A 15,726-nucleotide genomic window follows, 5' to 3' on the forward strand; every position below is an offset into this window, starting at 1 on the left:
AAACCAAAAGTTTTAATTGATGTGATGCTGGCTTGCTTCCAAGGAGTATATCCTATTCAGTACTGGTTGTTAGATATTTTCAACTTCACTAATTGCTGGGAGCCAGCGTGAGGAACTCCGCCTGTGGCAAAGGTCATGAGGAAGGAGGCTCGGCATACACAAAGGCGGGATCGAGCCTCAGGAGTCCCCCTGGATATTCTCGAGCATTTACCCCCAAAACCAGAGTCTGCCTACTTTACTGCTTTGTGCTGTCACCTCTGACTTTACGGGAGGCTGTCCCCCACCACCATCTCGCTCTCTCTGAAAAAGAGTTAACTTACAGCTCCAGTTAATAAAGTTCCTGGGCATAATAGGAGTGTTTAAATCCAAACCCCTCAGATGGCTCTCTAACTTGCCTGACCAGTTTACCCGGACTCCTACAGCTATGCATACGATTGTTTACAGTCTCCCAACCACGAGAGGCACGGGAAGCTTAAGATATTCAAATAGCTTAGAGCCTCTCGGAGAGTTAGAAGCTGTCAGAATAAAACTAGTAAAAGATTTCATTGATGAGCCAATGCTTGCTGCCAAGTCTCAACATCCCCTGTATTGTATCCTTGAATGTGTATTAATTAATATAGTTGGTATGTAGAAAAAATAAGGAGTGGCCTTGGTGTTAGCAACTTTAGACCCTTAAGGTAATAAATTCTTTCCTTTGTTGTAAACCCACTGCACCTCTGCCCTATAGGAATGCAGCTTTATCTAACACCTTAGGAGGATGGCGCCAAACTTTAAAATAATTACTCTTAGAGAAAATAAATCTTACGGTTGACAAACCTTTGTCAGAGTCATAAAATGTTAATAGGCCTTCTGGCCAGAAGATGATGTAAATGACCTAAACCATTTGTATACAATAAGTTTGCAGAAAAGAAATGCTGGTTTCGATAAGGATCAAAGACTGCTGACTTTGCATGATTTCACACCCCCTATTATCCTCTATGTGCAACTTATGGTATAAAAGCCCCTGTTGAAAATAAAGCTACGGACCTTGCTCATCGAAGCTTGGTTTCCCCATGTCATTCTTTCTTTCAACCTCTGGCTGAGTTCCCATCTGGAGCGCGGAGGCCCGCCAAGCTTACTAATTTTGCCTGTGCTTCTAGGATCCGACCGGGGAGGCCTCAGTGTCTCCTCTCCCATGGGAGAACGGAAGGACACCTGTGGCCTACGTAAGTGGTGCAAACTTCTTGTCTCGAAGTTTTATTGGTTTTCCACGTAAACCAAGTTACTCAGCCTCTTTCCTCCACTGAATTTTCCTACTGAGCTATCCTCATTCTATTACTCTTTATATCTTTGATTAATATTTAATTAAAGCCAGTGTACTCGCTGACGCCATCTCCCCTTTGAATTCCCTGGATCAGCCGGGGCTGGACCCTGGCCCCGGCAACCAATCTGTATTAGGTTGAACACATACAATTGGAAGATTCACCAGTGATCTACTAATAAGTACAAGAAGAAAAGCTTAAAAAAAAGTAAGAAAATCAGGTTGGACAATAGTGACCAACTGAAGAAAACTACATACAGTTCTTTCTGAACCATTCTTAAGTTGCTATGAGCTAATATCCATTGGGTTCTTACTAAATGTTAGATATTATAAGTACATTTTTACTAAATTCTCAAAAAAAAAAAAAAACCCTGAGCTGGGGAGATTTTTTATCCTCTTCCTATGGATGAAAAAACTAAGTGACAGAGAAGTAAAGTGACTTATTCAAGGACACAGCTAAATGAATGGCGAGGCTGAGATTTCAACTCATGAGTCAACCTGGAGAAACTACTATAAGCACTCAGTAACACTGCTTCCCCATTTATGTATTTGCCCACTAGAACTATGTATCTCTTCTGCTCAAAACTCTCTCAGATTTCCCTTTCTACTCAGGGTCAAGCCAAAGTTCTTGCAATGGCCTAAAGGCCCTATGTACTTGAGCTTCTGGTTACCTGGCTCCAACATAATCTATACTGACCCACTGCATTCCAGTCACCCTGTTGTTCCTGGGTCACAGGAGACCTGCACCTACCTCAGGGCCTTTGTATCTTTTGTTCCCACTGCCTATAATATTTTTCCCCAAGACAATGGAGGTTTGCTCCCTCATTCCCTTCAAAGCTTGATACAAATGTCACCTCCTCAGGAACACCTTCCCTGCCCACCCTTCCTAAAATAGCACTCTCCACCTTTTTTAATGTGTGCTCAGTCACTAAGTTGTGTCCAACTCTTTCACGACCCCATGAACTGTTGCCCACTAGGCTCCTCTTTCCATGGGATTTCCCAGGCAAGAATACTGCAGTGGCTTGCCATTTCCTCCTCCAGGAGATCTTCCCAATCCAGGGATAGAAATGTGTCTTTTAATTATAATCACCTGACAATGTTTATTAACTAACTCCACCATCTAGATAGAAGATCTACAAAAGAGGGACATCTAGGGCTCTTGACTTTGCTTCACAAGTGCCCAACACAACACCTTGCACAAAGCAAATAATGCTAGCTGAATTTAAAAACCTGCCAAATGTATTTTGATTCACAACCCAATCATATAACTTTAGGCAATACATGATGCTATACCAATGAAATCCAAACCAAAAGAAAAAAAAATGTATCTATCAAAGCAGTCTTTTGGATCCTTTAATTCTATCATTTAAAATCTGATATTTCTTAATGTATATGTTCTGTCTTGATGCCTCCTTTAAAAGGTGAATTTTCTTTGAAATGACTGATGACTTCTATAAACTTTGTAACCCCCAAAATTGTTAGAAGTGGAAGTTCTTAATTAGTTATTGGTAGTAGTGATTGTGTCTTGATGGGGAAAATAACCCCGAGTTGCCCATCCCTCAAGAGAAAATGAAATTCCTAAATGCACAGATTTGACTTAATACTGTAAAATAAGTAAGTAATAAATATCAAACTTTAAGCTTCCGTGTTCAATTTACATAAGAAACTTAATTTCCTCAGTACAGCTGAATGGTAACTTTCTGACTCCTAGTGACTTACTGCCGCAATGTTTGCCTGTTTAAAAAAAGTAAAAAGCAGGGTTTTTTGTTTTTTTTTTTCAAAATTTTATTTGGGCCACTTTGGAACACTCATATTTGCCTTTTTTTTTTTTTTTTTTTGTTAACAGAGCGGTATGTAAAGGACACCATTAGCTCCTCCTAAATAAACTCAACGCCCCCCAGGAGAAGGAAAAGGAAACAGGAAAAGGGGAGGAACCACACGGAAAAGTGAAAACAACCTATTTGCCAAAGGGCAGGTTTTGTAAGGTGAAGCACCTCCTGCTGAAACTGCAGATTTCAAACAAATCTGGAGCGAGGGGTAAGATCCAACTCTCCAAGTGCTGTTGCAGCAGATCACCTGAAAACAAAATCTAATGGTACTTGGGGAGTGATCGAATAGAGAGTATCAGGGCGCCCTACGTGCTACTCCCATCAAGTATCTCCACACCACCCACCCTCCATTCTAGGGAAGTACAAATCACATCCCGCTTCAAGCAGGTAAGTCGGAGGGAATCGGACGTCCCTCCCGCGCCCTCCACAAACCCTTTGCTCTCAGCGCTGTAAAACGCAGTCCACGGAACCCAGGAGTTGGAACCCACGGAACTGAAAGCCGGAGTTGCTGGAATCTCTAAGTTCTCTCCGCTTTCTGAGGCTGAAGCCGAGAGGAATGCCAAAGAGACAAAGCGGGGAGGCATCTCCCCCAACTTACCTTGATGGCTTTCTCCATATCGCTCTCCGACATGCTCCGCGGGGCCCGCAAGGCCGGGAGCAGCGGAGGCTGCGCAGCTGCCCGATCCCACCGCAGCCGGGGGAACAAGGGGCTCAGCGCTCGGGGCCCTGGGTCTCGGGGAGACGGGCAGCAGCCGCCCCCAGGGACCTGAGGGGACGAGGGCCCCGGGGCCGGCTCGGCTTCGGCAGGCGGCTCTAGGCTGGCGGCGGCAGCAGCAGCGGCTCCCGGGAACAACTCTTTGTGCTGGGCCCCGCGCGGCCGCCTCCCGGCCTCATCCCCGGCCGGGGAGGCAGGCTCCCGGGGCAGGGCGAGGCGGGGAAGGCCCCGATCAGGGGCGCTGTGTCGGGGCCTCGCGGGGCCGCCGCTTAGGTCCGGGTTCGCCAGGTCCTGAGGAGGAGCCTGCGCCTCCGCCTTCGCCGCCGGCACCGCCGCGAAGCCGAGGCCGAGCCCGCCGCCGCCGCCGCTGCTTCTCCCGCTGCCGCTTCAGCACCACACATCGCCGGGACACCCGCGCCGGGCAGCCCGGCCGGCCGCCCGCCTGCCGGCGCTGTGCCCCGCCTGAGCTCTGGGCCGCCCCTCCTGTCGCCCGACTTCGTGTCCCCACGGCTCCACGCGCCCCTCGCCGCGGTCAGCTGGGGTTTCCGAGCCGCCCGCGAACCAAGCAGTCGACTTGCAGGCGTCCGCCAAGGCCTCCCCAAGGTGGCGCCACACCCAGGACAGGCCCCGGGGCCCTCCGCAGCGCTGGCGCCGAGCTGATGACGTAAAGGGGTCAGGGGCCGGCGGGGCGGGGCTACGGGCCCTCACCAGCTGACTCTGGTGCCTGCGGGTGGCACTACAAACTAGTTTGTCCCTGCGCAGTGGACAGGGCTTCTGGCGCGGGAACTGCCCTACGGAAAGATCCGGAGATAAACGACTAGTGATGCAGGCTTGGAAACTGAGGCTCCGGGTGGGTCAGGCGGTAACAAGAGTTCTATATATAATAATAGCAATAATAGTTATATATATACGGTGCGTTTACTTTACGTGAGGCTCTTTTCTTCCCTTAGTTTGTCTCATCTTTATAAAGTAGGCATTTGGCCCTTTGAGCTAAGTGTGTTCTTGTTCCCTGTTAACAGGTGAGGTAACTGAGGCTGTCAGAGAGCGAAACTCATTTGCGCACAACTGCGGATAGCTGAGAAGTGCTCAAGTCGGAACTGGGACGCAGGTTTGTGCTCGTTACTCAACCAACACAGATGACTTTTTTTTTTTTTTTTTTTAATGCCTGGCTCGAGAAAACAAGTAATCAATGAAAGCCGGACACTAAAGCCTTTGCCTATCAGCATCCCATCTGCGGACCAAATGCTGAACTGGGTGCAGGCCCTCCCTCTCTGCAGCCCCTAGGCTCTGGCGGCGGGGAGCAGCCTACAGCTCATGGGGTTGGCCTGGGGGCTCTGGAACCAGCTCTGCCGCACGGGCCCCCCAGATCTCTGACCCCAAGGCTCGTTCGCTCCGCTCTTCCTCATGTCGGCATTTAGCTGGGTATCTTTCCCTTTCGGAAAGTGGAGTAGCCAGCAAATTCAGGCTCCCATAGCTCCGTGGGAGAGAGGAGGGCCTCACCAGATGCGGCTGCTCTTCTGCCAAACCTCTCCTGGGCAAGGGGTGGTGGAGATTAGGGGTCGGGAAGGTGGAGAAGCCAGGCTATACCAACAGCCTATCAAAGAACCTTGAAAGAGTATTTGGTTAATCACCTCTTGGTGGTTCTTCATTCATTCACTTATTTACTGAGCACCGCTGTGTGCCAGGCCTACTCGACCCTGGGGAAAAAGTAGAAAAAAGACACAGTACCTGCTCATGGATTTTTTTTTTTTGAGAAAGAGCAGCAGAAACTAAAGAAAGAAAAGCACAGTTTGTGGATACTAAGAAAGTAAACAATGCTGAGGTAAGAGAATTAACTGGGTGTCAGGACTTTTAAAGTAGAGGATCAGGAGAGGTCTCCCAGGTGGCAACCCTGATGCTGAGACCTCGGATAAATGAGAAGGAACTGTCTATGGAGATCCAGGTCACTTTCTGGGCAGATGAAACAGCAGTTGTAAAAGTGTTAAAGTAGAAGCTAGGTAAACGTGGTCAAGAAGCAGCTCGGTCATTGTAGCTGGAGCAGGGAGAGTAGGAGAGAGCAGTAAAGGATGAGGTCGGAAAGGTGAAGAGGGTTGTATCATCTACGCCAGCGGTCCCCAGCCTCTGGAATCTGATGCCTGACCTGAGGTGGAGCTGATATAATAATAGAAACAAAGTGCACAGTAAGTGTAATGCGCTTGAATCATCCCGAAACCATCCCCTCTCCCCTACCCTGGTCCGTAGAAAAATTGTCTTCCTAGAAAGTGGTTTCTGGTGCCAAAAAGGTTGGGGACTGCTGATATACACCTTTAGGGTCATGATGAGAACTTTGGATTTTATTCTAAGCCACTGGAAGGTTTTAAACTAAAGAGGGGTCTGATCAAATTTATGTTTTTAAAGATAAGACTCTGCTGTATGGAGAATTAAATATGGACAAGTGAAAGTGGAGACGTGAACAGTTATTAAGAGGCTGTTGGAATAGCCCAGATTATTATGATGCTTGAACTAAGACAGTGGCCATAAAGATAAAGTAGATTGGTTTATGATGTTTTGGAGGTGGAATTGAAAGAACTTCCTGAAGAACTCCATGAGGAAGATGAGAATAAGAAACAAATCAAGAATAATTTTCAGGACTTCCCTGGTGGTCCAGTAGCTAAGACTCTGAACTCTGAATACCTCAGGCCCGAGTTCAGTCCCTGGCCAGAGAACTAGATCCCGCATGTGGCAACTAAGACCCAGGGCAGCCAAATAAAAGCAATAAAAATAAATACTTTAAAAAAAGAATAACTTTTAAGAGACCACCTTATGCAACTTGCATAGATGGTGGTGCCATTCAGTGAATGAAAGACTTGATGAGAGTGAGAAATCTAGAGTTCTTTTTTATCTGGTTAATTTGAGGTTCTTGAGGAATGTACCAGAGAATTGGACACATAATGGGATATATTTTGCGGTGCAGACATAGTGTCCTCTTTGTTGGCCATACACCTACAGGACATTCTCCATCCCCCATAAAGTCGGTGTGGCCATGTGTCTATGCTCTCCCCCAATGGAAAGTGAGCAGAAGACGATGTGCACATATCCAGGCCTGGCCTGGAAAATCTGTCAACAGATGCTCTCACTTACTCTGCCAGCTGGAAGATGATGACCAGGTTCTGGAGAAGGCAAGACTTTAAGATGGAAGATACCTGGATGGAAGAGAACTCTGCCCTGTTGATCTCAGCATCCTCTCAAGATTGTTATATGAGAGAAGAAGGGAAAAAAAAATCTCTTGTGTTGAGCTTTCATGTATTTACAGCTTTTTGTTATAGCAGCTTTGCCTGTTGTAACACAAATAAGAAAGTGATTCTGCAGTGAACTGTGGGAGAAAATTTTGAAATGACTTGGATTAACATTATCTACGACAGTTAGGAAATAGAAGGTGCCTTGGTTTCTTTGGTTCTTTCAGTAAGAATTTCTCAGGTCCCTCTCCGTGCCAGGCACTGTGCTACATAGAGATTCAGAGATGAGGTCTGAGCCGTACGCATTCTGAGTCTTGCAGCTAAACTCAACATCTGTCATCTGCAGATGTTGTCCCTCTATCTAGAAACTTTCTCTCCTTGGCACACAGAGGCCAATTCCTACGTGTTCTTCAACCACATTCTAAATATTAATTCATCAGAAAGACTGGGCCTAACCCTGGTTGCCGAGGACCAGCCCCGGCTGATCCAGGGTATTCGAAGGAGAGACGGCATAGGCGAAGATCAGGAGACAATTGCTTAATTAAATGTTAATTAAGGATATAAAGAGTAATAGAATGAGGATAGCTCAGTGAGGAAATTTAGTGGAGAAAAGCAGTTGAAATAAGGATAGCTCAGTAGGAAAATTCAGTGAAGAAAAGAGACTGAATAAAATTCCAAAGCAGGGAATTAATGTCACCTACGAAGGCCGCAGGCGTCCTCCCGTTCTCCCGAAGGAGAGGAGACACTAAGGCCTCCCCGGTCGGATCTTAGAAGCCCAGGCAAAATTAGTAGGCTTGACAAGCTTCCCTGCCTCAGAGGAAAAATTCAGCCAGAAGGTGAAAGAAAGAACGACATGGGGACACCAAATTCCGGTGAACAAAAGGAGATACTTTATTTTCCAAAGCAGTTTTATACCTTAAGTTGTGCATAGAGGATAATGGGGGAAGGGGTAGAGGCATGCAAAGACAGCAGTTCCTGATCCTTAGCGAAGTCAGGCTTTCAAACTTATCATATGCAAAAGTTTAGGTGATTTACATCATCTTCTGGCCAGGAAGCCTGTTAACATTTTAAGAAACTTATTTTTCTCTAAAGGTGATTATTCTAAAGTCAGGCGCCAGCCTCCAAAAAGCATTGGAGAAAGTTGCATTCCTATAGGGCAAAGGTGAGGTGGGCTCAATCAAGAAAAGAATTAACTCAAGGGTCCAAGATTACAAACATTGAGGCAACTGCTTACATTTCTATACACCCATTATATCAATCAATACACCGCCAAGGACACAGTAGGTAAGGGATATGGAGACTTAGCAGCAAACATTGGCCCAACAAGTGAAAAACCCTTCACCAATACAATTTCTAATCAATCTTTTAACTACTCAAAAGAATCTGTATTTACACAGTTTAGAACATCTCCTGCCTCTCACAGTTGGGAGGCTCTGAACAATCACATGTTGCCGGAAAAAACCTATTCAGGCAGGCTAGAGGACTTCCAAAGGAGTTTGTAGGTTGAAACACTGTCACACCCAAGAATTATTAACTGGAGCTGTAAGCTAACTCTTTTTTCAGAGAGGTAGTGGGGGACAGCCCCCTGTAAAGTCAGAGGTGTAGGTGACAGCACAAAGCAGAAAGTAGGCAGACTCTGGTTTTGGGGGTAGATTGCTCGAGAATTTCCAGGGAGACTCCTGAGGCTTGATCCCGCCTTTGCGTATGTCAAGCCTCCTTCCTCATGACCTTTGCCACGGGCGGAGCTGGCTCCCCACACCTGGTGTTTGTGTGCTCAGTCGCTTAGTTGTGCCCAATTCTTTGTGACTAATTGGACTGTAGCCACCAGGCTCCTCTGTCCATGGGATTTCTCAGGCAAGACTACTGGAATGGGTTGCCATTCCCTTCTCCAGGGGATCTTCCCACCCCAGGGACTGAACCCACATCTCCAACACTGGCTGGCAGATTCTTTACCACTGAGCCACCTGGGAAGCCCCGGGTCTGACCCTTCAGTTCAGTTCAGTCGCTCAGTCGTGTCTGACTCTTTGTGACCCCATGGTCGCACACCAGGCTTTTCTGTCCATCACCAGCTCCCTGAGCTTGCTCAAATTCATGTCCATTATGTCGGTGATGCCATCCAACCATCTCAGCCAAGGCCTGACACTTGGTTCAGTCTAAATCAATTATTCATATTACCTCATAATTCACTTCCTTGTACTTATCACAATTTTAATTTATATATCCACTTTTTTTTCTTTAGGGTCCTCTCCTCTATTATATTAAATATTCTCAAAAAGGGAAGGAATCTTATCTGCATTATTAGTTCCATCCTCAACACCTAGCCCACAGTAGGTGTTTGATAAATATTTGTTCAAGAAATCAAGGAACGTGGTAGACAGCCTAAGATAACCCTCAGAGATGCCTGTGCCTCTTGGTATTCATGGTCTTGTGTAATCCCCTCACTGTGCTCATGGGCTGACCTAGAGACTCACTTCAAATGATGGGCTCTCATGTCTGAGATTAGATTACAAAAAGGCTGTGGCTTCCCTCCTGGGTACCCCTCTCTTGCTTTCCCATTCTCTTCCCCATTTGCTCTGAGGAAAGCCAGCTCAAATGTGAGCAGCTTTATTAGTTTCCTAGGGCTGCCATAGCAAATTACCATAAACTAGGTGACTTAAAACAATGGAAATTTATGCTCTACAGTCCTGCAGGCCCAAAGTCTGAAATCCAGGTGTCAGAAGGGCCCTGCTCCCTCTGAAGACTCTAGGAAGGGTCATTTCTATCTCTGCCAGCTGCTGGTGGCTCCCAGCAGTCCTTTGGCCTACAGGTGTATCCCTCTAATCTCTGCCTTGATCTTCACATGACCTTCTCCGTGTGCCTCTGTGTTCCTTCCTCTTCCAAAGACACCAGTCATTGGATTTAGGGGTCACCCTAACCTAGTATGACCTCATCTTATCCTAACTAATTGCATCTGCAGAGACCTTTCCACATTCTGAGGTTCCATGTGACCAGGAATAGGGGAGAGAATGCTAGTCAGCCCACTATTGTTGCCCCTAGGGGGGCCCACATGTCAAGGAACTCATGTCTCACCAGCTGTCAGTGAGAACTGGAGGCCTGGCAAGTGGTCACGTAAGTGAGCTTAGCATGGATCCTCACATAGTTGAACCCTGAGATGATTGCATCCTTGGCCAAGAACTTGATTGCAGCCCTCTGTACCAGAGGCACCCAGTTAAGCTATGTCCAAATTCCTGACCCACAGAAACTGAGATAATCCATGTTTTTAAAGTGCTAAAGTTAGGGGCCATTTGTTATGCAGCATAGATAACTAACACAGATGTTGGTGCCTGAAAGACGGGTGCTATCATAACAGCTCCCTAAAATGCAGGAGTGGTTGGGAACCAGGCAGTGGGCAGAGGTTCTAACGAGTTTGACGAGTGTGTTATAGAAAGCCTAAATTATCTTGAACAAACTTAGCAGATAGAGGTCTGGGCTTTGGTTCTCCAAGTGTGGCTGCCAGACCAGTAGTATGGGGCCCTTAGTAGATGTACAGTAAATATTTCTTCTTGGGGCCATAAGATTGGAAACCAGGAGTGTATATCACTGAAAAAAAAATCCTTTTACCATGTTCATTTCGTTTTCAGAAAAAATTAATAAAAACAATGACAATCAGTTACTTTTTATTCTTCATGAAGTAGCTGAATGAGTGGGACATGACTGGAGGGACTGTGAGGGAATGGAGGCCCAGAGGTAAGGCAATTTATTTTTTTTAATTAAGATTAAAATCCATGTAACATAAAACTGACCATTTAAAAGTGAACAGTTCAGTGGCATTTAGTACTCAATGTTGTGCAAGTATCATCTCTAACTAGTTCAAAGACATTTTCATCCCCAGGGGAAACCCTTACCTGTTACGCATCAACTTTCCTTCTCTCCCTAGCTCCTGCTGCTGCTACTGCTAAGTCGCTTCAGTTGTGTCTGACTCTGCGCAACCCCATAGACGGCAGCCCACCAGGCTCCTCTGTCCCTGGGATTCTCCAGGCAAGAACACTGGAGTGGGTTGCCATTTCCTTCTCCAGTGCATGAAAGGGAGAAGGGAAAGTGAAGTCGCTCAGTCCTAGCAGTGACCAGTCTGCTTTGTCTCTTTGGATTTACCTATTCTGAACATTTCATAAACATAGAATCAGACAATATGTGGCCTTTTATGTCCAGCTTCTTTCCCATAGCATCATGTTTTTGAGGTTCATGTATATAATAGCATGTATCAGTGCTTCATTAGTGTTTTATGGTTAAATAATTTCATTATGTGAATGGGCCACATTTTGTTTGTTCATTCATCTGTTAATAGACATTCAGATTATTTCCACTTTGGGGCTGTTGTGAATAGTACTTCTGTGAACATTCATGGAGAAGTTTTTGTTGGAGTCCCTGTTTGCTGTTATTTTGGGCGTGTGACCGTCGCCTTTTGACTCATTGCATTTGTCTAGGTGTTGCCCATATACAATCACGAGGCATGTAATGCCATCTTGTGTTTTGTTTCAACCATTTCTAAAACTGAAGTATTGCTCAGTGGTAAAGAATCTGCCTGCCAATGCAAGACATGTGGGCTCAATCCCTGGTTCAGGAAGATCTCCTGGAGTAGAAAATGGCAACCCACTCCAGTACTCTCGCCTGGAAAACCCCATGGACAGAGGAGCCTGGCGGGCTGCAGTCTATTAGATTGCAAAGAATCAGACATGACTTAGTGAATGAACAACAACAATAGTTAATTTACAATGTTGTGTTAGTTTCAGGTATACAGAAAAGTGATTCAGTTATATAGATATATTTTTTCAGATTCTTTTCCACTATAGTTTATTGCATGATATTGAATACAATTCTCTATGCTACACGGTAGGTCCTTGTTACCCTTTGGTAACTGTAAGTTTGCTGTGAGTCTTTTCTGTTTTGTAAATCAGCTCATTCGGGTAACACTATCTTTGAAAGACACCAGCCTGATCATTTGGTCTACCTGTCAGATCTCGGAGAGGATAGCGCTGCAGTTGTACTTACAAACACAAGGTGGCACCTGGACTTAGAAAACCCCACATCAGCCCCCTTCTCAGGGCTGCAGGAAGTTCTTTGCGTCCTCTATTCCGCCATTTCCTCTTGGACGCTGGGCAAGGCCAAAGGCAGAAACACCAGCTTTACACCCAATACTCCTGTGACTGACCCACATCTAAAAACCCAGAGAGATTAGGTTGTTCATAACCTGAGAACTTTGTTTTTGCTTCCAGACAGCTACCTAGTGTTCTAATAGGTTTCTGTCACTAAAAGCCAAGGAGATTAATGGGTCTAGGATGTCAGAATCAACATTATAGAAATTTTCTTAATAGCTGGCATTTCTTTTGTTATTTGTCAGTTTAAGAAGCAGATTCTCTTACCATGAGTCTGATTCACAGGGATGTGGGCAAGAAATATTACATTTCTCTGTTTTCTCCAATTCACCCCAACAGGGTTTTCAGCAGCACTGGAGTATTAAAAGGTTGGCAGTTCCAATGTCTTAAGTCCTCTCCTTCAGATAAGAGCACCACTTTTCTTTGGGGATCCACCCGTCATTTTCAGCCTCAAATAGACTAGAAGGGCCTCCAGGGCTCCAAGGGTGGACGGTTAGAACTCAGGTCGAAGTGATCACTGCAGCTTTATCGATCCGGCCACTGGTCGAGGGAAGGGCAGGACGTCACATCAGTTAGCATGAACCTGAGTCTCTGCTGGGGCTAGCAAACACGGACCTTCTCCTAGCCAGTGGACTTGGGCCTTGCCCGGTATGAGATGAGAGCTCTTGAAGTCAGTTGGTTCTTCTAAGAATCCAGACCCACCAGAACCAAAATGGGTATGGTTTAAACATGGAGAGCTGGAGCCAAGAGATGGAAACTTTTTGAACTTCTGGATCAAGCCACGGTCAGAGCCGAGATCTCAGGGTTTTGGAATATGGGGACCATATTTTTTTCACACTGACTTGAACTTGGTTTTCTGATACTTGCAAGTAAAATTTTCTTAAGTAATACACTGTGTATAGAAAATCTTCCCAGAAGTACTCTCACCTATATCATGAGATTTGGATTAAGTTGGTGGTAAGGTCAGGCATTGGAAAGTCATCACCCTAAATTTTTATCACCCTAAATTTTGAGGGTGCTATTTCGCATCATGGTAGGGATTTGCCTTCCCAAATCCATTTTCCTTTTATTCTTTAGAATTAAGAACTTTAGTTTTAGAGAGGCACACTGACTCCCAGCTAAAAAGATGAAGTTCCTTATCCTTTGCAGCTAGACGTGGCCATGTATCTTAACTTTGTCCAATTCAGTTCAGTCGCTCAGTTGTGTCCGACTCTTCGCGGCCCCATGGACTGCAGCACGTCAGGCCTCCCTGTCCCTCACCAACTCCTGGAATTTACCCAATTTCATGTCCATTGTGTCGGTGATGCCATCCAACCATCTCCTCCTCTGTCATCCCTTTCTCCTCCTGCCTTCAATCTTTCCCAGCATCAGGGTCTTTTCAAATGAGTCAGCTCTTTGCATCGGGTAGACAAAGTATTGGAGTTTCAGCTTCAACGTCAGTCCTTCCAGTGAACACTCAGGACTGGTTGGATCTCCTTGCAGTCCAAGGGACTCTCAAGAGTCTTCTCCAACACCACAGTTCAAAAGCATCAATTCTTCTGTGCTCAGCTTTCTTTATAGTCCAACTCTTACATCCGTACATGACCACTGGGAAAACTATAGCCTTGACTAGATAGACCTTTGTTGGCAAAGTACTGTCTCTGCTTTTTAATATGCTGTCTAGGTTGGTGATAACTTTCCTTCCAAGGAGTAAGCATCTTTTAATTTCATGGTTGCAGTCACCATCTGCAGTGATTTTGGAACCCCCCAAAATAAAGTCTGCCACTGTTTCCACTGTTTCCCCATCTATCTGCCATGAAGTGATGGGGCTGGATGCCATGATCTTAGTTTACTCAATGTTGAGAACTTTAAGCCAACTTTTTCACTCTCTTCCTTCACTTTCATCAAGAGGCTCTTTAGTTCCTCTTTACTTTCTGCCGTAAGGGTGGTGTCATCTGCATATGTGAGGTTATTGATATTTCTCCCGGCAATCTTGATTCCAGCTTGTGCTTCATCCAGCCCAGTGTTTCTCATGATGTACTCTGCATATAAATTAAATAAGCAGGGTGACAATATACAACCTTGACGTACTCCTTTTCCTACTTGGAACCAGTCTGTTTTTCATGTCCGGTTCTAACTGTTGCTTCCTGACCGGCATAGATTTCTCAAGAGGCAGGTCTCTTTGTATGTCCAAAGACGTATAAATAGAAGCTTTGTGGGCAGCCTCCTGGAAGTTGCCTTATAAAGTATCCCACCGTTCTTTGTCCTTTAACCGTCTTGCTTCTTGGATATTGTTGTGATGGCTGGAATGTGAGAAGTCATATTAAACCTCAAGGATGAGGGTCATGCTGTAGGGATAATGGAACATTGAAATAGTAGGAATCACTTATTTAAAGACTCTGTGGAATCACTTTAATAGCCCTTCACTGCTCACCTTTGGGCTTCTTTTACCTGAGAGGTACATGAGCACATTCTAGGGAGCCTTCTTCCCTGCCTGCAGTCAGCAGGGGCCCTTCTTGTCCTTCCATGATGTCATTACGTTTTTGCTCTCATTGTATCTGGCAGTTATATTGTATTATAATCATCCGAGAGTCTGTCTCTCCTCACCATGTCCTGAGCTTCTAGAGAGAGTGAGTCTCACAGGTCTTAGTCGTCTTTGCATCACCACGACCTAGCACTCAGTAGCCTTCCAGTAGTTGTTTATGATGGACGTATGTAAGTGTGAAGAGTGTAACCTTTTCTTCCACCAGGCCCAGGTTAGGCCAGCCATCCCCCTTGGCACAGTCAGAACACCCTCTTCCTGTTAAGTCCCTATGTTTAATCCCTCTCTCTCCCTGGGTAGACCCAGGTGCTGTGACAACAAGGACAGAGGTTTCAGCTGACCTCCTGCCACCATGCACCACCTCATGCCTAGGAGACTGCCAAGATGGAAGAACAGGGGGCGGAGGGTGGCATGAGCTCAAAATGTTGCCTTTTGCCACTCATTTGTCATGGGACCGTTGCTGCTGCAGCTCATCATCAAAGCTAAAATACAGAATCATTTTCCTGGCAGTGAACCTCATTTCACCTTGAAGCAACATGAACTGGAACATCTTGTTACTTCCAACTGGTCATAAAATCGTCACCTCAATGAGATGTACCTATTTCAGCTACAGAATGATTAAGAGGTTTTGAATACATATATAAATATGTGTGGTCCTAAGTCACTTCAGTTGTGTCCGACTCTTTGTGACCCTATGGACTGTAGCCTGCCGGGCTCCTCTGTCCATGGAATTCTCCAGGCAAGAATACTGGAGTGGGTTGCCATGCCTTCCTCCAGGGGAACTTCCCAACCCAGGGATTGAACCTGCATCTCTTATGTCTCCTGCATTGGCAGCTGGGTTCTTTACCACTAGCACCATGAGGGAAGCCCATATGTAAATATATATAATCTAAAAGGTTAAATACTAGTAAACCTAATAATCTAAAAGATTTGGTTTACTTGTATTTTATTGTTTAAAATTTAGTGATATTGTTCTGCTTTCATTTTTCATGTCTACTATTTATGACAGTTAAA

General features: G+C 45.5%; 1 protein-coding gene and 1 long non-coding RNA gene across 14 annotated transcripts in view; one reads left to right on the forward strand and one right to left on the reverse strand.

Annotated features, from left to right (window-relative positions):
* The window catches only part of MAPKAPK5 (MAPK activated protein kinase 5), a 33,118-nt gene extending 29,190 nt beyond the window's left edge, over positions 1 to 3,928 (reverse strand). For 4 of the 6 annotated variants that reach the window (XM_070770174.1, XM_019977569.2, XM_019977568.2 and 1 more), the window contains exon 1: positions 3,728 to 3,928. In XM_070770174.1, coding sequence (XP_070626275.1) covers positions 3,728 to 3,760 — 33 coding nt within the window. In that variant the 5' untranslated portion in view covers positions 3,761 to 3,928. Of the gene's footprint in view, positions 1 to 3,257; positions 3,376 to 3,727 lie in introns of those variants that run through there. The other 2 variants (XM_070770173.1, XM_070770172.1) reach the window with 1 other exon arrangement.
* A 587-nt stretch (positions 3,929 to 4,515) lies between these two features.
* Positions 4,516 to 15,726, forward strand: part of LOC109571184 (uncharacterized) — a 57,045-nt gene continuing 45,834 nt past the window's right edge. For all 8 annotated transcript variants that reach the window (XR_011561294.1, XR_002182618.2, XR_011561299.1 and 5 more), the window contains exons 1-2: positions 4,516 to 4,694; positions 4,864 to 4,952. This is a non-coding gene — a long non-coding RNA (uncharacterized lncRNA). The remainder of the gene's footprint in view (positions 4,695 to 4,863; positions 4,953 to 15,726) is intronic.

The sequence above is a fragment of the Bos indicus genome, chromosome 17, assembly GCF_029378745.1.
Source record: "Bos indicus isolate NIAB-ARS_2022 breed Sahiwal x Tharparkar chromosome 17, NIAB-ARS_B.indTharparkar_mat_pri_1.0, whole genome shotgun sequence".
In the NCBI taxonomy this organism is placed as follows: Eukaryota; Metazoa; Chordata; class Mammalia; order Artiodactyla; family Bovidae; genus Bos; species Bos indicus.